Raw genomic sequence first — 24,195 nt, 5'->3', positions numbered from 1 at the left:
ATATAATTGTTGTTGTTGTTATTAGGTGCCATCGAGTCAGACCTGACTCAGCGACCCCTCCTTGGGTTTCCAAGGCAGTATCACTATGGAAGTAGATTGCTCCATCTTCCTTCCAAGGAGTGGCTGGTGTCAAGTGCCTTAGACACTACGCTACCAGAGCTCCCAAATATATATAAGTATAGCATATTATTTGATATTATAGATAATTATGTTTTAAAATAGGGGCAGTTTAATAGGGGTATACTCTGTTTATAGTCTGAGGCATAAATGAACACTTTTTGGTCCACAATATTTTAGATCAAAGAAAATTTGGAAATTTATGTTGCATCAGTACAATTTAGGCATGTAAGCATGCCTTTTCAAAAGAATATTTTTTGAAGGGGTATATTTTTTTATTTAGTTAAGTGATATGTACACTTAGGGCAGCACAAACTGTTAAGTTAGAACATCATGGGACAGTCCCCAACCTAAAGACAGTTGATATTTGATGACCCTACATGCCAGTGTGCCACTCTTTTAAAGACACCATTTGAACTGCTTTGGAAATAGTCATGGGTGGGAGGGAACCAAAACATCAGACACCCCAGAGCTTATGGAGAATATTATGTTAGGAAATTATGTGAGAGAGGAAAAAAAAAAAAAACTATGAAAAACAGAGATCTTTTAGAGTAAGATGTTTAGGAAGAATAGCTTGCTGTTCTTGTTGTTGTTGTTATGTGCCGTTGTGTCGGACCCCACTCATAGCGACCCCTCCTTGGGTTTCCGAGGCAGTATCACTATGGAAGTAGATTGCCCCATCTTCCTTCCGAGGAGTGGCTGGTGGGTTTGAACCGCCAGCCTTCTGGTTAGCCGCTGTGCTACCAGAAGCTTCCAAATAGCTTGCTAGACTTCTTTATTCTCTAGATAATAAAATGCCTGAAGTCATACATTTTTCTTTGGGCAGTGCCTAAGGTTTCAACAACCACTTATTTATCCCTTAAAATACTAAATGATTTGCAGTTTTGACTTAATTTTGGGAAAATCATGGTAGGTGATTTCAAAATATAGTATTTCTATGAGGAAACAGAATAAGTAGAATAGGTACAGTGCCTCTGGGTATATGGGTGCTTGGAGAAGTGGAAACAAGGAGGTGGGTTTGGAGAAGTAGGAAGGAAGTCAGAGTCAGGGTTTGCCAATGTCGAGGACTTGAGGCAGCACTCTGCTCTGCTGTGCTCTGCTCTGCTCTGTATAATAGCTCTTGCTCCTGGGACGCAGAACTAACTAATGCTAATGTGATTAGTATTACAATTAAGCCCCACCAAGTGTAAAATAGGCTCTTGTGGATTGAGCTGACATTGTTTCTATGGAAATACATGCTGTGCATTCCAAACAATCAATTTGGAAAGGAAAATTTGAAGCCAAACCCATTTGTGAACTGATTATGTTGAAACTATGTATATATCCTTAAGATTATACAATATACAGACATACACATATCCATACACACATATACTGTATGAGTGACACTGAGGTATTTCAGGGCTTTATTAACCTTTTGAGGTTAATAATAATGCTCTTAAAATTTCTTTTACTTTTGCTCTGTGACCTTTAATCTTTCATAACTTGCTTGCACAGACTCCAGAAAGCAAGTGGGAGAACAGAGGTGGAAAGACTAAAACCTCAAACTTCTTGTAGCAGTTTCCTAGGAGCTCTGGCCAGAGCTGGCCTTACTATAAATTACTCTGTAAATTTCAAAGCTGCTTCGCCTCCCAACCCACTGCCCCCATCCCCAATCCACTATAATACTTGCCTTTGACTATCTTAGTAAAAAAGAAACAAAATAGTTGTTGTGGAGTTGACTCTGACTCATGGCAACCCCTTAGTTTTCAATGGCTGATTTTTGGAAGTAGGTTGCCAGGATTTTTTTCTGAGGTGTCTCTGGGTGGACGCAAACCTCCGGCCTTTGGGTTAGCAGCCGAGTACTGAAATTACATTTTTGAAATTCCACCACTAAGCAGTGATCAAGCTGGCTACAGATAATCTGGTGAGGATGGGACCATCTATTTTATTACTAATAAGGGTAGCTACTATAGGGTTGGAGCTCTGATGGCTCAGTGCCTAACTGCCAACTGCTAACCAGAAGGTTGGAGGTTCAGTCCCACTAGCCACTCCGCAGAAGGAAAAAAGGGCAATCTACTTCCGTAAAGATTTACCGCCTCAGAAACCCAAAGTGGGTCACTGTGAGTTGTAATCGACTCTATGGCAGTGAGTTTCTTTTGAGTATAGCAGGGTTGCTATAGTCAGTGTCAACTCAACAGCAACAGGTATTAACATATGTTTTGTGTCTACTCTGTACTTCTGCATATGTTGTATCAAATATGCACACTGAGCCTATCATTTTATAAGTGAGCACAATATTGAAGCTCAGTGAGGTAATGTGAGTGCTCCTAGGTCGTATTGCTGGCAGGTAGTAGAGCCATAATTTGAACCCAGGCCTGTCTGGCTCTAAAAATTTGCTCTTCCCACTGTGTCACAGCACCTTAATTTAATCAGTTTGCTTCTTAGAGCATCTAGCTGAGACACCCGTCGTTTTGGAAGAATGAAAATTTAGATCTGAGTAAGAAGGGTAGGAAAGTGCTAGAGGGATTGGGTAAGCGAAGGGCAAATTGTGAAAACCGCCTTTGGATATTGATACTACAGAGAAAATCTTTGTGGAAGGACATAGAGTGGGGCTACCAGGCTTGGCCCAATTCAGCAGTTTTGGCTAGATATTACTGGTTCTGCAAAGCATAGTCCACCCACATTTGCATTACAAAGTGAAGTTCTTGAAGGCAGGGCTATATCTTTTTTTTTCAATCCTATGATTTTTCAGTGCCTAGGTGTTAGATTTATGAACTTTTATATTATCTGGAGTCACTGGGTGGTGCAGTGGTTTGGTTCAGATGCTAACTAAAAGATAGTTCACCCAGAGGTGCCTTGGAAGAAAGTCCTGGTAATCTACTTCCAAAAAATCAGCCATTGAAAAAATCCTATGGAGCACAGTTCTCTGACACACACGGGGTCACCAAGAGTCAGAATTGACTTGATGGCAACTGGTAAATCTAAGAAATTTGTAGTAGAGAATCAAGATCTTGGTATTTTATGAGTGTGGCCTGGTGTGCTTTTACAGTGCTTTCTGAGAGGTTGAGCACATCATCATTTCTTTCTCCAGTGTGCTATCTAGGTGGACTGAGGTCTGTATGCTGTGGCACCATAAGTTAGAAGCTACTTCCTGCTCCCATTCACTGTTCATTGCCTTATTGTCCTCAGAGTAAGAAGGGCAGCTGCTGGCTTGTAGCATCAGCTGTGTTTGCTTATCTTCTACCTGTCTTATGGCTAAATAAGAAAAATCAAGTAAAGTTGCGATTTTGAGTATAGGTGACTAGGTTTATTTGTGCAGATGGTTTTTATTGAAAATGTTTCTCTTTATTTATGCATGCAAACCTAATTTAGTGTTGCTTTGGAAAATGGAAGAAGGAACCAAACAGGGACTGTTACAATCACTGTCAGAACATTAGGTGCCCTGAAAACTAACTGTAAACCAAGAAAGGGGACACTCTAAATTAAGCTTGATTTATTCTGAATTATGGCTTCTAATCCAAACTTGAAATTAAGATTCATTTTACTATTATGTGAAAAGTATTTGTTTCTCATGTGACATCAGGCCTTATCTCTCTGCTTCAGCGGATACCCCTGTGATTTCTGAAGAGAAAGGGCCCTGTTACCGACTTGTCAGTTCCGGGAGGCAGTGTATGCACCCTCTGTCTGTTCATCTCACCAAGCAGCTCTGCTGTTGTAGTGTGGGCAAGGCCTGGGGCCCACACTGTGAGAAATGCCCCCTTCCAGGCACAGGTAAGACATGCTTGAACTTACTCATGCATTCATTCTCAGCCACACAAGTATGCAGGGTGATTTTGGCAGCTTGGGTCATTTTTGCTTTCTTACTTGAAGATGATTTTAATAGTACAACATGTTGCTAGCACATTTGAAGAAATAATAGACATACGAAGTTAAACCAGTGGGAGAAGTCACATGCAAAGAAATTTTCTCATTTCTGTGTAACATTAGTCTTCCTTATGAATGTTAAGAAAACCAATTACATTTATCCTCAGCTTTTAGCCTTTTAAGTCTTCTATTTAAAGGTGTAGAGAGACCAGAAGGCTCTGTGGGGCTTTGCACTTTCCTGATGATTGGCGGCTCATCACTTACACAGTAACTAGACCTTGTGTAGGTTGGCTCATTTACTCATTGCACATGTACTATCAGGTTCCATTATGAACATTGTACTTAATTTCTTCAATTGGAAACAGAGGGCACTGTAGTCATGATTGAGTTTATCCTATGAAGTACTAAGTCAAGGGTGGATCTTGCCAAAACTGCTATGAACTTCCAGGGGGAATAGAATATTAAAATCTTGATTATTCTTTTTCCTTCAGTTTGGTACATAATTGCGTAATATCCTGAAAGTATAAGTTCCTCTCTTCAAGTGCCTTACTTCTCTAACAGGGTCATCGTCGTTGTTGTTGTTATGTGCTGTCGAGTCGGCCCCGACTCATAGCGACCCCTCCTTGGGTTTCCGAGGCAGTATCACTACGGAAGTAGGATTGCCCAACCTTCCTTCCGCTAACAGGGTCAGGTAGAGTTAAATAGAAGAAAAGGAAAAAGTACCCTGCAAACACTGGACATGATATTATCAAAGAAGAACCAAAAATTCAAACCAAACTCACTGCCCTCCAGTCAGATCTGACTCATAGCAACCCTTCCTTGGGTTTCCGAGGTGGTATCACTACGGAAGTAGATTGCCCAACCTTCCTCCCAAGGAGTGGCTGGTGGGTTTGAACTGCCAGCCTTCTGGTTAGCAGTCAAGTGCCTTATGCACTATGCCATCAAAGAAGAAGTGGCCCTGTATTCACTGGGGTGGGGTAGATATAAAACTGGTCAGTTCCTAGTTTGATTAGATTCTTCCCACCTACAGAAGTACATTAACTCTCAGAGGGCTGCTAATGTTTTATAGCAACATAGAAGACAAAATTTAAATGTCAATTTAAATATCATGATCTACATTTGTTGGTAGTTAGCATCAGAAGGAGCTGGTAAGGTAGAGGATAATACAACATTGATGGTGTGTTGGTAGACTGGATAACTTTAGACACCTCCAGAAGACCTTAGTAACCTGTGGGATCTGATATATTTGTTATTAAGAAGTAACAAATCAAATAAATAATATTTATAATCCATAGACATTTTTCTTTTTAAGTTCTTAAACCTTTTTAATCCTTAATGTGAGCATAAATGAGGGTGGTGAATGTAATTCAAAACTAAACCCATTGCTGTCAAGTCGATTCCAACTCATAGTGACCCTGTAGGACAGACTAGAACTGCCCCAAAGGGTTTCCTAGGCTATAAATCTTTATGAAGGCAAGCTGCCACATCTTTCGTCCATGGAGTGGCTGGTGAATTGATACTGCTGACCTCTTGGTTAGCAGTTGAGTACAATTCAGGATGCTCGTCTATAAAATACAAAAAATTAAATTTGAAAATAATATTAAGTGTAAAAATTTGATGCATCACCATATTTTGGTTACATGGTGATTTTCATGAAAATAATATTTAGTTCATTAATACTTTAAAAACTTGGTAAGAAACATGGTTTCTCCTGGGAATATTTGTTGTTTTAAGTAATGTTGGTTAAGAATTGCATTTTCTAAAATGTAAGAATGAAGTTCTGTGGTTTAGTGTGTGATCTTTGGAAAAACAATATTTTAGCATGCTTTAGGGAGAATTTTAGAGTTTCTTTTTTATTGAGAACTATTTTTAGGTTCAGAGCATTCAATAGGAGATCTCTTGTTCAGTAGAAGTAAGAAATGATTTATTCTACTGTCAAATTTAAAGTAGAAATTAAAAAAAAAAAAAAAAAAAAAAAGCTGACCATACGGTCCTTAGTAACTTGCCTCCAACACCAACACCAAAGGATTAAGTATTTTTCCTCCTTGGCCACATACCACTGTGCCACCCTTGTCTTTCCCCTTTGCTTATTCATGGGGATTTTTCAGTGGAGGTGCAGCACATTGCATGTGCTGTCTGTGTTATAAGAGTACAAAACTCCATTTCTGGAATGGATAGTGATTCCAGGGCACAGAATGCCTCCTTGTCCTCTTGATAACACTCCAGCTGGTCATGATCATCCTTTTGCCCACTAGTCATCCCTTCCCTTAAAAATAACTGCTTCGGCATTTCCTTTCTTTCTTGTTTTCTACCTACCATCTCTTTAGCATGTTTCCATTCTCACAGTTCTTTCTCACTGTCCTGAGAATCTGTCTTCAAGAACTCTTCCCCCTTTTCATGCCTTCTTTACCCACACCCTCAAGTCAGCTGATCCACTTTATCTGGCTGAACCTTTGCATTCTTCAACTAAAAACAAATCATTAACTATTTTTGCACCTCATTTCCCTGAATAGTGATTTTTTATTTTTCCTTTTCATTTTCTCCTTCTTGTTAGTCATCTAACTTAGGGAGATGTCACTGCATTCTTTGTTAACAAGTAATGAAGTGAACATCAAAGCTGGAGGAAAAGTACAAAGCCTGATTTTTGTTGATATTATACATACATATACAGCATACAATGTATATAATATATACCATATCTCCTCTACATAAAATATTTCCTGATATATCTTAAATATGTAATATATTATGAAATACATAATATACATAATGTGATATATACTATCTCCTTATTGTTTCCTGGTATAAATATCTATATATAAACATATGATATATATATAGTATCTCTTGAGCGATTAGGATAAGAAATTAAATTGAGAAATGTTTAATAAAACAAAGGATTGTTTTATTTTTCATAAAAAAGTGTAACATTGAATCACTTTGCTTACATTTTTGCATCTGTTTTGAAGTTTTTAAATGTAACTATATAAGTGATGATTTATTAAGAGATATTCATCATGATATTTTCCTCTGTATAAGCTTTGCACTTTTAGATTTTTAAAAGGAATATTTTCCCATCCCAAATCTAGCTGCTTTTAAGGAAATCTGTCCTGGTGGAATGGGTTATACAGTTTCTGGCGTTCATAGACGCAGGCCAATCCATCACCATGTAGGTAAAGGACCTGTATTTGTGAAGCCAAAGAACACTCAACCTGTTGCTAAAAGTACTCATCCTCCACCTCTCCCAGCCAAGGAAGAGCCAGTGGAGGCCCTGACCTTCTCCCAGGAACACGGGCCAGGAGTGGCGGAGCCAGAAGGTGAGATTGGAAATCAATTATGGACTCTAGCCCTCTGTGTCTGTGCTTTGATTTCCCTGTTTATGCCTTTCTAGGAGAGAATGTCTCAACCTTGGCACTTTTGACACTTGGGGCCAAACAGTACTTTGTTGTGCAGTATTGTCTCCTGTGCATTGTGGGATATTTAGCTGCATCTCTGGCCCCTAACCTGTACATGCCAGTGAAATGCTTACCCACATGTTATAACCAAAAAGGTCTCCATGTATTGCCAAATGTCTCCTGGGGGCAAAATTGTTCCCAATTGGGAACCATTGTTCTAGAACAGTATTTACCTAGCAGATAACGATACTCTGTAGTAATCTCAGGACATTGTCTTGATTGCTGTCTGGGGGACATGTTTTCTTGGCGTTTATTCCTGGAGAAGGGTTTAAGCCCTTCCGATAATAGCCCTTATTTATTTCTCTATCTAGAGGACTATTAATAAATACTCTTTTACAAAGTTTAGAAAAGTTAAAGAGTCAACAGAGCTCCCATGATAGAATGGCCAATGGACAGTCAGGAGTAATGGGAGGGGTAATGAAGGAAGATAGGATAGAGTGAATCACAGGATCTTGCAGATCACCCAATGCAGTCCTTCATCCACCTTCTGGGAAACCTGAGACCAGGAGAAGGGTCGTGACCTGCTAGATGCCATGCAGAGAGCCTGTTGTTGTACCTATGACCAAGGAGCACATTTTTCTAAGGAGGTGGTTAAGGTCTTACAATCATCCAAAGGGAGTCTTGAGACGATGGACTTAGTTGCTATCTTCAGGAAGAGTGATTATCTCTACCTTCTTCTCCTTATATAAATGGGTTGTATCTGATAATTTGAATATCTGTTATGGAAACAATTCTCACCCCAGTTAGAAGGAACACAAATCTTAGATATGTACAAAATATATATTTACTCTAGTAAACCTCCTGTTGGCTTTTCACAGTAGATTCTTAGATCATAATTCAGGTTGCTTATCTATTGGTTTTGTGTAGGAAGGTGACACCACAGGTAGTAAAGAGTAGGGAGCTTGGCAAAAAAAAAAACAGTTGCCATGGACTCAGTTCTGACTCATAGAAACCCCAAGTATGTCAGAGTAGAACTGTGCTCCACAGCATTTTCAATGGCTGGTTTTTTTGAAGTGTAATATCCAGGCTTTTCTTCCAAGGTACCTCTGGGTAGATTCGAACCTCTACCCTTCCAGTTAAAGGTCAAGTGCAATAAGCATTTGCACCCAGGGACTCCTTCTTGGTAGTCAGGTCTTATTTCTAGATTCTGAGCATTTGTGTGTTCTAGCATATTTTACACCACTCTTACACTCACTGTATGTCTATCTGAGTAGGCAGAGCAGGGAGACCTCACCTGGAATTGACAGTGTTGATTGGTCTACTCCTATACATTTAGGGTACCATAGCCAGATGCTTATAACTACTCATACTCTGCACAACCAGGAGGAAAATGGGCTCTGGCCCAGATTCTCCTTCAGGATATGTCTTTCTTGGTGGTGGGTTAGACAGGTAAAAGGTTAGTTGACTTTGTCCAGCCACAAGAATATTACAGCAGTAGTTTCAATTTGTCTGAAATCTTCATTGTTTTAAGGAGCCTATAGATGAATGTTTATGGAGACACCCGCTCATCAGGAAAATTCCAGTGAATATTGACCTAAGGTTTAAGGACTAATACTAAGGATTGGTGAAGGAAGAACAGGTCTTTCAAAATTAAGGAAATCCCTGCCCTCTTCTGATTAATATGCAGTTCAACACATTACTCAACATAGCTTGTGAGATTTTTGTCTTCATAATTTAGTTAGTATATCTTTCTGACAATGTTCATGAGACCTTTTTAAAGATTAGAATAAATTGACAGTGTAGCCACCCATTGTTAAACCAAATGGTTTTCTTTTTTGTCATTGATGCTAGAAGGCATTTCAAACATTATATACTGAGTTAAGAATAAGTATTTGACAATTATATCAGTGTTTTCTAAGATATAGGAAGTTGTACAAAACTGAGATGAGCATAAAATAATGTCCCAGAAGCATTGCCTTCTTTAACTTTTAATAAATTATCTAAATTTTTAAATGATAGAGTTTGAAAGGACTTCATCATCCCATATGCTACCTGAGCTTCTCTGGTTGAGGGATGACATAGTTTTACCCTGTCAGCATTGTATGTAGAAGTCCCTCAAGATGATAGATGACCACCATTCACTGTATTACTTTTTAAAGTTGATATGTGATAAGTGACCTATCTTTAATTACTAATTCCCTGCTTTCTTTTCTGATTTTAGTGGCAACTGTACCCCCTGAGAAGGTAATTTACTCTTGTTTGTATTTTTTTTTTTTTTTTAACTTGCACAATGATTTTCTGTTAGAATATGTGTGGCTTTTTTTTTCTCAGTCTTAACTGTAGTAACATATCTACTATGGTTTATGGAAAAGTAACATTCATTCATTCATTAAAGAAATACTTATTGAGTACCTACTACATAACTGGGAGCTCTGGTGGCGTAGTGCCTAAGGCTTTTGACTGGTAACCACAAGCCTGGCAGTTCAAACCCATCAGCCGCTCCTCAGAAGGAAGGTTGGGCAATCTACTTCCGTAGAGATACTGCCTCGGAAACCCAAGGAAGGGTTACTGTGAGTCGGGTTCGACTTGATGGCAGTGAGTGCTACACAGCTGACACTATTCTTGATGCTAGGAAAACAGTAGAGAACAAATCAGACAAAAATCTTTATTTTTATGGTGCTTAAATTCTAAAGACAATCATAGGAACTCATAGGAATCAGAGGCTTAGACAGAATTCAGAGTCAACTTATTGTCTGGACCAACCATAGGAAAGATATGACATGGTCATATCATCGTCTATTCTTAGAGTGCATATAAAACAACTGAAAATAAAACAAAACAAAAAACTCACTGCCGTCAAGTTGATTTCAACTCATAGTCACCCTCATTGGATTTCCAAGGCTGTAAAGCTTAATGGAAGCAGACCACCTCATCTTTCTTCTGTGAAGCAGCTGGTGGGTTCAAACCACTGACCTTTTGGTTAGCAGCCAAATCCCTTAACCACTGTACCACCAGAGCTCCTTGCAATGAGTAAAGTACTTCTAAACTCAACTAAAATTTAATATACATGCTCGGATTGAATTAGATTAAGAACAGACTTTACCTTTGAAAGCTACAATTAAATACTAGATTTCAGCTTCACAAAAAAGCATTCAGAGAAATCTCTATCTATTGTGGGGTTTTTTCTTTTTTTTTTTTCTTGCATAAATGGCACTGTAAGTTGTGAAATTTATTAGTGGGAAATACAGATATTTGCTGGATCAAAGTCCTATTTATACAGTAATGTTGATTCTCTGAATATGTTTGGTTAATTCATTCAAACCAATTTTTTTTTTACTTAATAATAACATAAAAATTAGTTGATTTTACTAAATGTTTATAAACTTATGTGTTATTCATTCAGTTGGCAAGAATGCATTAGATAGGGATCAAATATATATATAAATTATTATAAAAGGCTTTAAAAACCTCTGGCTTATAAATATGGGATACCAAACCAAAACCATTGCCATAGAGTCAATTCTGACTCATTGTAACTCTGTAGGACACAGTAAAACTGCCCCATAGGGTTTCCAGTGGTGTAAATCTTTACAGAAACAGACTGCCTCATCTTTCTCCCATGGAGTGGCTGATGGGTTCAAACTGCCAATCTTTTGGTTAGCATCTGAGCATATAACCACTGCACCTCTAGGGCTCCTTAAATGCGGGATAGAGTGACACGTATATTATATCATAAGTGCTGAAGAATTGAGAAAAAGGAAATTATTATTTTGGAGTGATAGTGCTCATTGAGGAAGAAACTTTCCTGTATTGGCCTCCAAAGAAGGACAACAGATAGGCAGATTTTACATATATATTTGCAGGTCTTAGATAGTATCTCTAAAGATAGTGACATGCAGCAGTTTATAATTTTGTTGATCTTGAATTGAGCTCTAACTGATGCATGGGGGGGAGGAATCATTTATCATGTGAGTGGTTCAGCCAACTGACAGTCTCATTTAACTCAGATTTGTTTTTGTTTGTTTATGATTAGGTTTATGGTAATCCTCACCAAGGATTTGAAAAGGACCCCTAAAATTTTCTCTTATACTTTTACTGCATTTTATTTTGGAGAAAAGTAGTGGAGAAAATGCAGTCATTTTCTTTGTGGTTTTGGCATCTTGCAAAGGTCTCATGTTGTGAAAGTTAGTAATAGGTGAAGAGAAAAGAGGATGGTCCAGGGTGGAAAATTATATGTGCAAAGATGTGGTGGAAGGAACAGGAAAGGGTCAGTTTGACCCTTGAGAGACTGGGTTAGAAAGAAAACTTGAATGGGGCTGCTTTGGAAGGCCCAGAATTTGTACAATTTACAAATTGTAGTCGCAATTAGTAGGAATACCCTGCTCCTCCTCTGGACCCTACCTGTCATATGGAGAGGTGGCACTGATTGTTGGTGAGCAAGTCTGCTGCCCTAGTCCTATGGGGACAGTCTGTTTGTAAGCTGCAGAAGTGGGTTAACATCTGATCCTGGCCTGCTCCTTGTTGGCATTGACCATGGATGCAGGGAATTGAGTTCAGTCAAGATTATATTCTATATTCTAGTCCATCTTCTTTAAAAGAAGGAAAATGTAGGAGAAAGTATTAAGTGCTCAGTATTTCTGGAAGATGAGTATAGCAGAATTAACTGAGATAAGGAGGAAGAGAAAGCCTAAGGACCAAATAGATAATTAAGATAAACTGAGAATGAAGGAGTGAGTCCAGATTGGGGTGCAAATATGAAAAAGGATGAACAAATATAAGGAATAGTGCAAATGGGCAGAACTGGGAGTGAAGAATAAAAGAGGGAGGACTAAAAAGTGACTGTAAACCTGGATGGGGGTGAACTAAGGACTGTTGTGTAAAGTATCTGCCTTTTGGTCCCTGGGAGATAGGTGAATGTGTGCATGGATTGGCCTGGCTGGGGAAACTCAAGGGCTTGTCCTGGTGGTGGTTGTTATTGTTGTTATGTGCCGTCGAGTCGGTCCTGGTTGAGGTATGGCAATAGTTTATTTTTTAAAAAAAAATTGACATAATTACACAGGATTTTATCTCATATTGTGTGATAATTCTTTGCCTTTCTAAGAGTATAATGAATTAAGTAAAAATAGTAATACTTATTTTAATTTCTTCTTGTTTTCTTTTTTCCTTTCCTTTTTCTTTCTTTCTCTCCTCCTGTCCCCTTCCCCTTCCTTTCCCCTCCTGTCTTCTTGTCTTTTACATATATGTATATTTTTGATACAACCATCTAGGAAATACCATCACTGGATCAAGAGAAAACCAAACTTGAACCTGGTCAACCCCAGCTCTCTCCAGGGGTTTCAACTATTAACCTGCACCCACAGTTTCCAGGTAGCCATGTTAAGTATGTTGTTTGTAAGATTAGTCTTAAATAAAATATAAGAATTTTTGTGTGTCTTTGATTTTAAAATTTAATAAATCATGAGAACTCATAATCGATGTTAAATATGAAAAAATACACTTAAATAAGTTTATGAATATATTTATAATGTTAGGGTAAGTAAGATATTTTAAATATTACAAGTATGATTTATAAATACTATAATAGGACAAGGAAAGATAAAATGTTCACTCTTTTCAGTAGTCAGGAATAGTATATGTTATGAAAACATTAAATAGCTTCATCATTTGATGAAGGAGCATTTTTCTTGGCTTTTGAATTGCTCACAGATATTGCTAAATGTTGAAACCAAGGTTATAGATTAATAGCTTGGGCTTTAGGAATCTATAATAGTTCTTTATTCCCAAGAACTGGTATGGTTTATTATTAGACTAAATTATACTTGTATTTTAAATTGGGATCTCAGTGTTCATAACAGACTTTAATTTTCTTTGTATCCCCTACTTTCTCATATAGTAGTGATTGAAAAAACGTCACCTCCTGTACCTGTAGAAGTAGCTCCTGAAACTTCTACATCAAGTGCCAGCCAAGTGATTGCGCCTACTCAAGTAACTGGTAGGTCCAATATTTATGTTATATATTCTGTAGAGAAGACATGGGTATGAGGCTCATTTTAAATATAAGATGAAAACTGTATCAAATATAAAAGATTGTTCATGGTGGGGTTAGTTATAATAGCAAAGACTTGGAAATAATCTAAATATAGTTAAAGAGGAGTATGTTTAAATAGATTACGGTATAATGCAAAACCAAACTCACTGCCATTGAGTCGTTTCCAACTCACAGCAACCCCCTTTGGGTTTCTGAGGCTATAAATCTTTATAGAAGTAAATTACTGAGTCTTCCTTTGGCAGAGCAGTTGGTGGGTTTGAAACGCTGACCTTCTGGTTAGCAGTCAAGTCCCTTATCCACTATGCCACCATAACCCTATGGTATAACTATATAATAGAATATCATGTAGATATTAAAATAATACTTTAAAAGAATATTTAATACTATGAGGAAATTCTTATGACAATATGTTTTTAATATGGAATATAATAGTGCCTAAGGTGTTTGACTGCTAACCAGAAGGCTGGTGGTTCAAACCTATCAGCCACTCCTCAGGGGGAAGATTGGGCAATCTACTTCCATAGAATTACTGCCTTGAAAACCCAAGGAGGAGTCGCTATGAGTCAGATCCGACTCAACAGCAGTGAGTTTTTTTTTTTTTAATACAGAAAAGGAGACTGAAAGGAAATGCATCAAAATGTTCAACTAGTACCAGATGATAGGCTCATGGATAATCTTTATGTTCTTCTATATATTTTTCAAAATTCTTTATAATAAGCACATACGGTCTTAAAAATTAGAGAAAAATTATAAAAGTGTATCATATCTTGAAGCAAATGCAACAACCTAAATGTTAATATTCTTAATATGTAATGAGCCTTAATAAATCAATAGGGAAAGCACTAACATTTCTATGGAAAAATGAGGAAGAGGTAAACAGACAATTCATAGAAAAAGTAAAGGAACAAAGTAGAAATCTCTGACCTTACTCATAATTTTTAAAATACAATTTAAAATCACACATTTAAAAAAAATCATATTTGTTTTTAATCAAAGCTTTTTATTATGATGAAATTGAGACTTTCATGCATTGCTGATGGGAGTGTAAACTGGTTCAGCTTTTCTGGAGAGCCAGAAGTGTCATAAAATTAAATCTTAAAAATGTTTAGAACATTTGACCCAGTGATTCTATATTTAGATATCTAGTCCACGGAAACAAATTTCCTCTAAGATTGTGGTGGTGGTTTATATAAATGGATATTAACACTATTTATAATAGAGAAAAGATAGAAATAATATAAATATTCAATTATGGGGAAATAGATCATTATGTTACAAGTATATATTGGAATATTATGCTTCCATCAAATACAGTTTTTTGAAGAATCTTTAATTAAACTCTTGCAAGAAATGGTCATAAGATATTGTTAAAAGGGAAGTGAAGGATATGAAATAAAGGACATTGAGTACTATGCTAACACTATAGTGTCTAATACATTAAGACTAGAAGAAAATATACCAGATATTAGCAATGATTGATTTTGTAGTGGGACCTGAGAGATCTGAATGTTACTTTTTTTTTTCAGTTTTTTTTTTTTTAATGTATTTTCCACGTATTCTCAAATGGTCATACTTTACCTTTAGTGTCTGAAAAAATATCGCTAAAATGTGTGTGTTAATTTAAGTTCTTAATACCACTCCAGGATGAGGTTGTAATCTATAACAGGAAAAGCTAATAGAGGAATTTTTAGCCTCCCTTAGAATATTCTCTCCTCAGAAACACATTTTCATCATTTCAAATAGAAATGTGCTTGCATGTTCAAGCTTTAAGCCATATTCTCAAAAAAGTAGGTATAAGTTCCTTTAGATTTTTAAATCAAGAAGACATGAAGGACATATTTGGTTGTATATTTTGGGTTCTTCCCAATAGGAGGCAATGGTTAATCAATTGGAATGAATAAACCAAAAACCAGTTGCTGTTGAGTCTATGTAGACTCATGGTGACCCTGTGTGTGTCAGAGCAGAACTGTGTGTCATAGGGCTTTCAGTGGCTGACTGTTTGGAAGGTGGTCACCAGGCCTTTCTTCCCAATCATCTCTGAGTGGACTCAACCTCCAACCTTTTGGTTTGCTGGATTGTTTGCACCACTCGGGCAGTAGTGAGTAAAGACCTGTAGAAGTGTTAGCTATGCTATGTATTCCTGCAATGAAATGCCTGTGACTTAAAAACAATGGCCATGACTAAAACTGTTATTCTCTCATGTGAAGTCATGTGTGTGTACACACCCACTTCATTAAACAATCTTTAGGGCACCCTGTTGTGCATTCTAGGGCATTCAAACATGCAAGGCACTATATATATTGTTCAGCAGAGCTCTCCTAATTATTTATCTGATGATTAAAAATAAAATTTGCAGTGTGACAGAGTAAAAACAATGTTAATTCCCTACTTCTTTCTAAATAGTGTATTTCCTTTTTCCAAAGTAGAGACAAACTCTAGATTTGTGCATTTTTAACAGTGTGCATGGTTGGCTCTGCTTGCAAAGTACCTTTGCAGAGGTTAAGTTTGGCTAGATAAATACTCTTTTGTCATTTAAATACAGCTGTATGAGGTAACAAATGGAAGTTACTCAGCTTCAACAGAATTGTAGTGGATTTTTAGAAATGAAAGTAGCCCTGCTGCATTAAGTTGTTAGAAGACAGCTTAATTTGAGTTTGGCAGAAATACATGACTAATATCTTCTATCACATGTTTGAAGCACAGCTATTTCCTTCCAGGAAGTTTAAGTGACACTGAACTTTGTTTTATTTTTTAAATGCAGCGTTTGTAATTGCTTCCACTTCCTGTAAAAAGGAATCTTTCTGAAACTATCCATGGGGAGAACAGTATTAATGAAGTGTCATTGAATTCAGATGGTCTTGCAACTTTAGAGCTAGCTGTATTTTACACTTTAAGCGATAATCTACATTAGAACAAGAAGACTTTGAATCAAATTTAATTTAGATCAAAATATGGATGTTCCCGTTGGTTTGATGTGAGTGTTGAACAAGTAGAGTTAAGGAGCAAGCCGATTAATTCTTTTATGAACATTATGCACTTGTTTTTTTCTAAAACACAAAAACAAAAATCCACTGCCATTAAGTCAATTCCAACTCACAGTGATCCTCTAGGACAGAGTAGAACTGCCCCGTAGGGTTTCCAAGGCTCTAGTATTTATGCATGCAGACTGCTTCATCTTTCAGAGTGGCTGGTTGGTTCCAAGCAGCGGCCTCTGGTTAGCAGCCAAGGGCTTAACCATTGTACCACCAGGGCTCCTTTCTAAAACATAGAGGAGATAAATGAAGGAAGGGATAGAATAATAACAGCCCAAAATAGATGTAAGCGACTCCACATTGCTCAGTGGTGATATCTTTATGATGGTATGATTGGATGTAGCCTGTTCAGATTTATCCAAACACATTTTGACTTGTAATAATTATACAATGAGCTGCATATTTGCAGGAAATAAATGTGATATTTTCCACTCTTAATAGTTGACTTGGTGGCTTGAGACATTATTGGCATACTGTTTTGAAATAAATTATACATTTCAGCATATAAATTCTTGATTTAGCATAGTGTCTTAATAGCTCAAGGATAGGTTGGAAAACCAAACCTTTATTTCTCTGGCAAATATTTACAAAGTGGAAACATCTGTTTCAATTGTTGTGCTCACTGTGGGGCAGTTTAGGAAGCCAGGGCATTTTTGTAAACCTTTCCATGAGTTAGCCTTTGATGCCTTCTCCCAGCTCTTCCCAAACTTTCTCCATGGCCCTTGCAAGTTACCCAGAAGTTATTGTTTGACTTCCATGACTGCCTAGCAGAAACCTTCGTAATTATGATGGCCCAAGCATTTTAAAACCTATTTGCTCATCACATCTTTCCCAGAACTCAGATTTGACCCCTTTAACAGTGTTTGTCCCTGAAGCATATTACCAGTGTCATTACAACCTCAATAAACTATGTATGCTGATGGAAAATGAACTTTGCTTTTTCCATGTAAAATGCTGTTGTAAATTTCCAGGCTCATTTTGAGTAATCACTAAATGCTAAAGACCAACATATTTTTTGTCATAGTTTGCCAAAAGCTCTCTTTTTCATTTAATTTTTAAAAAATCAATAAAGGTACCAAACTCTTGCTTATTTTGTTTCTAGGATAAATAAAGCCATTGGATTTCCAGTGGTTTTGGTCATGCCTTTTTTTTTCCAAATTCTAAAGCACACTCTAGTGAAAGAATTAGAATAAGGTCCTAGACATGGTGAAGGTGAAGTTTCAGGAAAGCACACAAATTAGGAAAGAGTAGAGCAGTTTTGTAAGCCTGAAGACATGTGGAAGGGCATTTGGGGAAGGAAACCTTAAAGAGTTCATTAGAGAATGTTTGCTTGATACTCTCCCTGGGAGGCTAAATGTGCTGAAGAGAATCAAGATGTGACTATTAATTGGAGTCCCTCTGAGATGAGTGTTTTTTGATGGTGTTGAGTCGATTTTTGATTCATAGCTACCTCATGTAGCAGAGTAGAAATAAAATTTCAGCTGCAACTTTTTGGGAGCAAATTTCCCAAGTCTTTCTCTTGGAGAAACGCTAGGTAGGATTAAACCACCAACCTTTCTGTTAGTTGCCAAGTAATTAACCATGGTCCCACCAGGTTCCTTCTGAGAGCTGTGAGTACTGCTTTTCTTGTGAGGCTTTGCCACAGTGGGGATATCAGAGCTGTATTTCCAGAGCAGAGTATTGACACAGGCTGCTCAAAGAAATTCATGTTTTTACATGAACTGATCCATTCTGTGGGAACAGGTTCACATGCCAGTGTGTGAGTGATCTCTTAGAAAAATATAAAGCATATGTTTTTGCAGTTAAAAAAAAAATATATATATATATATATATATCTGTGTATATGTGTGTGTGTGTGTGTATAGGAGCTCTGATAGCCTAGTGGCTAAGGCACTTGACTACTAACCAGAAGGCTGGAGGTTCAAACCCACTAGCCACTTCTCGGAAGAAAGATGGGGCAGTCTACAATCTGCTTCCGTAGTGATACTGCCTCGGAAACCCAAGGAGGAGTCACTATGAGTCGGGTCCAACTCGACCCGACATAACAACAACAACATATATGTGTGTGTGTGTGTGTGTGTATAGAAATAAAGAAAGCTTTTCTTATTCTTCTTCAAGGCAACATCCTAGGTTGCCTTTCTGTGTAACACATCTGTGCTGGAGAATGAAATTTAATAGAAAGGCATAGGAGGAGGAAAGAACAGAAAGAGATGGTAGAGGCATGATTTAAAGGTTTTAAAACATTAGTACCAGCACCATTTCTTACCCTTAAAACAACAACAACAACAAAGGGTGCTGTTGATTAACTTGAATAATTTGTGAATACAAAGAGGTGTTTTGAAGGCATTGTACCTGTTTTCTGTCTATCTAGAAGAGTAGTGTCAGGGTTCTTACCAGGCCAGTAAACCTGATCTTTTTTTTTTTTTTTTTATGATTTTGAGTTTTTTTTCCACATTATTCTCCCACTCTATCCAGGATCTCATGTACTGATCCCTTTCTGAGTGGTTTATAGTGGTAGCTGGGCACTATCTAGTTCTTCTGGTCTCATGGTCATATAGGCTGAGGATCACGTGGTCTGCTACTCCCTTGGACTAATTGTTTCCATATATCTTTGGTTTTCTTCATTCTTCTCTGCTCTGGACAAGGAGAAACTCATTGTTGCATCTTAGATGGCCACTTACAAGCTTTTAAGACCCCCATCACTACTCATCAAAGTAGATGTAGAACATTGATTTTGTGCAGTATGTTATGCCAATTGAGCTCGATGTCCTTTGCAGCCATGGTCCCGAGCCCACAGGTCGAACTACTCACTCCCTCAGGGGGGTTGGCTGTGACCAAGAAGTTATCATAACTTTACCCCTTGTTAGCTCTTTTATATATTTGGGCATTCTTACAGCACATACAAATCATATGTAGAAAAATCATCTGCCAACCTTACATATGGTCATGGGTATACCGTCTTTTGCCTAGACATACCTGATCATTGTGCCTGTCTGCCATCTATTCACTCATAGACTGATGTTTGTTATCATTGACAGCTCAGTATTGTATTATATAAAAGGGCTTACTTTGTTGTCTATACCTCTTTGGTATCTCTCTGTGTCTTCCTCTTCCTCAGTGCCACCATGTTGATCACTCACTTTTGGTACATTGCTCTTCCTGTCCCTCAAATCAATACTTGTCTCTACCTATCTAGCAGTGTTCCCTCCTTTTTCCTCCCATCCCTGATAACCAAAAAAGAAAGTATCCTTCCATATATAAACTTTTCCTTGACTTTTTATAACAATGAACTAACACAATATTTGTCCTGTGATTGACTTACTTCCCTTAGCATAATGTCCTCCAAGGACATCCATGTTATGTGGTGTTTTGCAGATTCTACATTATTCTTTAGTGTTGCATAGTATTCCATTCTTTGTATAAACAATGGTTTGGTTATGCATTGTTTTTTTGATGAGCAGGTTGTTTCCATCTCTTTGCTATTGTGAATAGTGCTGCATTGAACATGAATGTGCATATATCTGTTTGTGTTCTGGCTTTCACTTCTTTAGATTATATACCTAACAATGGGATTGCTGGATCAAATGATATTTCTATTTCCAACTTCTTAAGGAATTGCCATACTGATTTCCACAGTGGTTGTATCATTTTACAATTCCATCAGCGGTGTATGAGAATCCAGATCTTTCCACATCCTTGCCAGCATTTGTTTGTAGAACTTTGCTATTAGTACTAGGGTAAAATGGTATCTCATTATTGTTTGATTTGCATTTCTGAAATATCTATGATCATGAACTTTTCTTCATATGTTTATTGGCCACCTGAATATCTTCTTTGCTGAAGTGTCTAGTCATGTCCATTATTAATTGGATTGTTTGTCTTTTTGATGTTGGGGTGTTAGAGTTTTCTGTAAATTTTAGAGATAAATCCCTTGTCAGGTATGTCATTGCCAAATATTTTTTCCCAATCTGTAGGTTCTCATTTTACTCTTTTGGAGAAGTCTTTTGAAACACATAAAAATTTAATATTTAGAAGGTCTCATTCATCTAGAATATCTTCTGCTTGTTCATTTTGGGTTACACTTGATAATCTATTTATGCCATAAATTAGGTACCCTAAGTTTGCACCTGGTAGCGTAGTGCCTAAGGCACTTGACTGCTAACCAGAAGGCTGGTTCAAACCCATCAGCCACTCCTTGGAAAGAAGATGGGGCAATCTACTTCCATAGTGATACTGCCTAGGAAACCCAGGGAGGGTTCACTATGAGTCGGTCTGACTCAAGGGCACAGAACAACATCAAGTTTGCACCTATTTTTCCTTGAGGAATTTATAGTTTTAGGTTTCACATTTAAATCTTTAATCCTTCTTTGGTTATTTTTTGTGTATGGTGTGAGGTACAGATCATGTTTTATTTTTCTGCAAATGAATAACCAGTTTTGTCACCACCATTTGTAAAAGGGACTATCTCTTCCCCATCTAGTAGATTTCTGGCCTTTGTCAAAGATCAACTGACCATAAGTCGATGGATATATTTCTGGGTTCTAAATTCTATTCCACTGGTTTAGGTGTCTGTCATTGTACCAATACCAGGCTGTTTTGACTACTGTGGCATTATAGTAGGTTTTGAGACTGAGAGTGTGAGACCTCTTACTTTGTTCTTCTTCTTCAGTAGTGCTTTGCCTATCCAAGGTCTCTTTCCTTTCCATATAAAATTAATGACTGTTTTTTTCCATAACCTTGAAGAATGTTGATGGGATCTGGATTAGGATTGCATTGAATGTATAGATTGCTTGGGTAGTAGTGATGTTTTCACAATGTTCAATCTTCCTATGCATGAGCATGGTATATTCTTCCATTTACGTAGATCTCTTATAGTTTCTTGAAGTAGTGTTTTGTAGTTTTCTTTGTACAGGTCTTTTGTGACCCTGGTAAGATATATTCCCAAGTATTTCATTTTTTGGTAGCTGCCATAAATGGTATTGATTTCCTTATTTCCTTTTAAATAATCTCTTTGCTGGTGTAGAGGAATCCAACTGAAACTGATTTTTTGTGTGTTGATCTAGTATCCTGCCATTATGCTAAATCTCTCAATTAGTTCCAGTAGTTTTCTTGCTGAGTCTCTTAGGTTTTCTGTGTATAGGATCATATCACCTGCAAATAGGGAGAGTTTGACTTCTTCCTTACCAATTTGGGTGCCTATGATTTCCCTTTCTTGTCTTACTATTCTGGCTAGGACTTCCAGTGGGGGAGCTCTGATGGCATAGTACCTAAAGCACTTCATTTCTAACCAGAAGGTTGGTGGTTCAAACCCACCAGCCACTCCTCAGAAGGAAGGTTGGGCAATCTACTTCTGTAGTGGTACCACCTTGGGACCACAAGGAGAGGGGTCACTATGAGTCAGAGATGACTTGATGGCACATGATAACAACAACAATGGGACTTCCAGTACAGTGTTGAATAGAAGTGGAAATAGAAGGCATCCTTGTCTGGTTCCTGTTCACCAGGGGAGTGATTTCAGTCTCCATTGAGAATAATTTTGGCTGTTAGTTTTGTATATATCCCCTTTATTATGTTGAGGAATTTCCCTTCTATTTCTGTTTCTTCTGAGAGTTTTTATGAGGAATTGATGTTGGATTTTATCAAATGCCCTTTCTGCATCAATTGATATGATTGTGTGGTTCTTTTCCTTTGTTTTGTGTGGTGGATGACATTGATTGTTTTTCTAATGTTGAACTATCCTTGCATACCTGGTATGAACCCCAATTGGTCATGATATGTTACGTTTTTGATATGTTGCTGGAGTCTATTGGCTAGGATTTTGTTGAAGATTTTTGCATCTGTTTTCATGAGGGATATTGGTTTGTAGTTTTCCTTTTGAGTGATATCTTTGCCTGGTTTTGGTATCAGGGTTATGCTTGCTTCATAAAATGAACTTGGGAAGATTCCATCCTTTTATACATTCTGGAATAGTTTGAGTAGGATTGGTGTCAGTTCTTCTCTGAAAGGTTTGTAGAATTCTCCAGTGAAAGCACCTGGGGCAGGACTTTTTTTGTGTGGGTAATTTTTTTATGACCTGTTCAGTTTCTTCTTTCGTTATAGGTCTGTTCAACTTTTCCACTTCAATCTGTGTTAGTTGAGGTAAGTAGTATGTTTCTAGAACTTTGTCCATTTCTTCTAGATTTTCAAATTTGTTAGAGTACAGTTCTTCATAATATTCTGATATTATCCTTTTTATTTCATCTAGTTCTGTTGTGATCTTGCCCAATTCATTTCTTATTTTTGTGTTATTTGTATTCTCTTTCTCCTTTCCTTTGTTAAATTTGCCAACAGTTTGTCAATTTTATTAATCTTTTTAAAAAAACCAACTTACAATTTCGTAGATTTTTTTCTATTGTCTTTCTGTTTTCTGGTTCATTTATTTCTGCTGGAATCTTTATTACTTCTATTTTTGTGGTGACTGTAGGCTTTTTCTGATGATCTTTTTCTAATTGTTGGAGATGTGGGGTTAAGGTGTTGATTAAGGCTCTTCTTTTTTTGATATGTTCATTAACTGCTATAAATTGCCATCTGATCACTGCTTTTACTGTGTCCCAAAGATTTTAATAAGTTATCTTTTTGTTCTTGTTTGATTCAAGGGATTTTTTAATTTCATTTTTTATTTCTTCTATTACCCACTCATTTTTAAGGAGTTGTTATTCAGTTTCCATATGTTTGTTCCTTTTCCATTGATCTTCCTACTGTTGATTTCTAATTTTATAGCTTTGAGATCTGAGAAGATGCTTTGCATATTTCAGCCTTATTGAGCCTTATTGAGGTTTGCTTTGTGGCCTAACATATGGTCTGTCCTGCAGAATGTTCCATGTACATTGGAAAAGTATGTATATTGTGCTGTTATTGGGTGAAGTGCTCTGTAGATGTCTATTAGGTCAAGTTGGTGGATTGTACTTTTTAGTTCTTCTGTGTCTTCGTTGAGTTTCTTTCCAGTTGTTCTATCTTTCTTTGGAAGTGATGTATTAAAGTCTCCTACTATGACTGTGGAGTCATCTCTTTGTCTTTTCATTGGATGCGTAGATATTTATTATGGTTATGTCCTCTTATTAGGTTGATCTGTTAATCATTATATAATGTCCTTCCTTGTCTCTTGTGGTGTTTTTTGTTTTAAAATCAATTTTACCAGAAATTAATATTGCCACTTCTCCTCTTTTTTGACTGCCATTTGCTTGATGTATCTTTTTCCAACCTTTACTTTTCAATCTGTTTTCGTCTTTGTCTCTAAAGAGTGTCTCTTGTAGACAGCATATTGTTGAGTTATGTTTTCTTTTACAATCTGCAACTCTCTGTCTCTTGAGTGGTGCATTTAATCCATTGAATCCATTGACATTCAGTGTGATTATCAACAAGTATAAATTTGTTGTTGTCATTTTGTTATGTGTTTTTCCATGGTGTTGCTGATTTCTTTGTTCCGTATAATTTTCTGTGTTGAGCACATTTTGTTTATGAATCATGTTATCATTTCCTCCATTCCTGTTGTTTTAGCATTAGCTAAAATATTTGTGCTTGTTCTTTTTCTTATTTTGATGTGAATGTTAATTATTTCTTTGAGGTTACTATATGATTTATAATTTTCTTCCCAGGTGTAGAACCGTCCATTCTATCTCTCAATTGTCTTGACTTTGTCACCACTTAGAAGTTTTGTTAACTATACTTTTTCCCCTCTTTTTGATTTGTAGTGTCCTCGTTTGCCAGTTGATGTCTC

General features: G+C 37.1%; 1 protein-coding gene across 1 annotated transcript in view; it reads left to right on the top strand.

Annotated features, from left to right (window-relative positions):
- The window catches only part of LTBP1 (latent transforming growth factor beta binding protein 1), a 727,158-nt gene that overhangs the window by 491,727 nt on the left and 211,236 nt on the right, over nt 1-24,195 (top strand). Inside the window, exons 11-15 of the mRNA XM_007938788.1 lie at nt 3,703-3,870; nt 7,053-7,280; nt 9,580-9,602; nt 12,626-12,725; nt 13,252-13,350. Coding sequence (XP_007936979.1) covers nt 3,703-3,870; nt 7,053-7,280; nt 9,580-9,602; nt 12,626-12,725; nt 13,252-13,350 — 618 coding nt within the window. The remainder of the gene's footprint in view (nt 1-3,702; nt 3,871-7,052; nt 7,281-9,579; nt 9,603-12,625; nt 12,726-13,251; nt 13,351-24,195) is intronic.

This window comes from Orycteropus afer, unplaced genomic scaffold (assembly GCF_000298275.1).
Source record: "Orycteropus afer afer isolate SDZICR_OR568_19922 unplaced genomic scaffold, OryAfe1.0 scaffold00054, whole genome shotgun sequence".
In the NCBI taxonomy this organism is placed as follows: domain Eukaryota; kingdom Metazoa; phylum Chordata; class Mammalia; order Tubulidentata; family Orycteropodidae; genus Orycteropus; species Orycteropus afer.
Note: the sequence above shows the minus strand (reverse complement) of the source record. Positions and strands in the feature narration are given on the sequence as shown.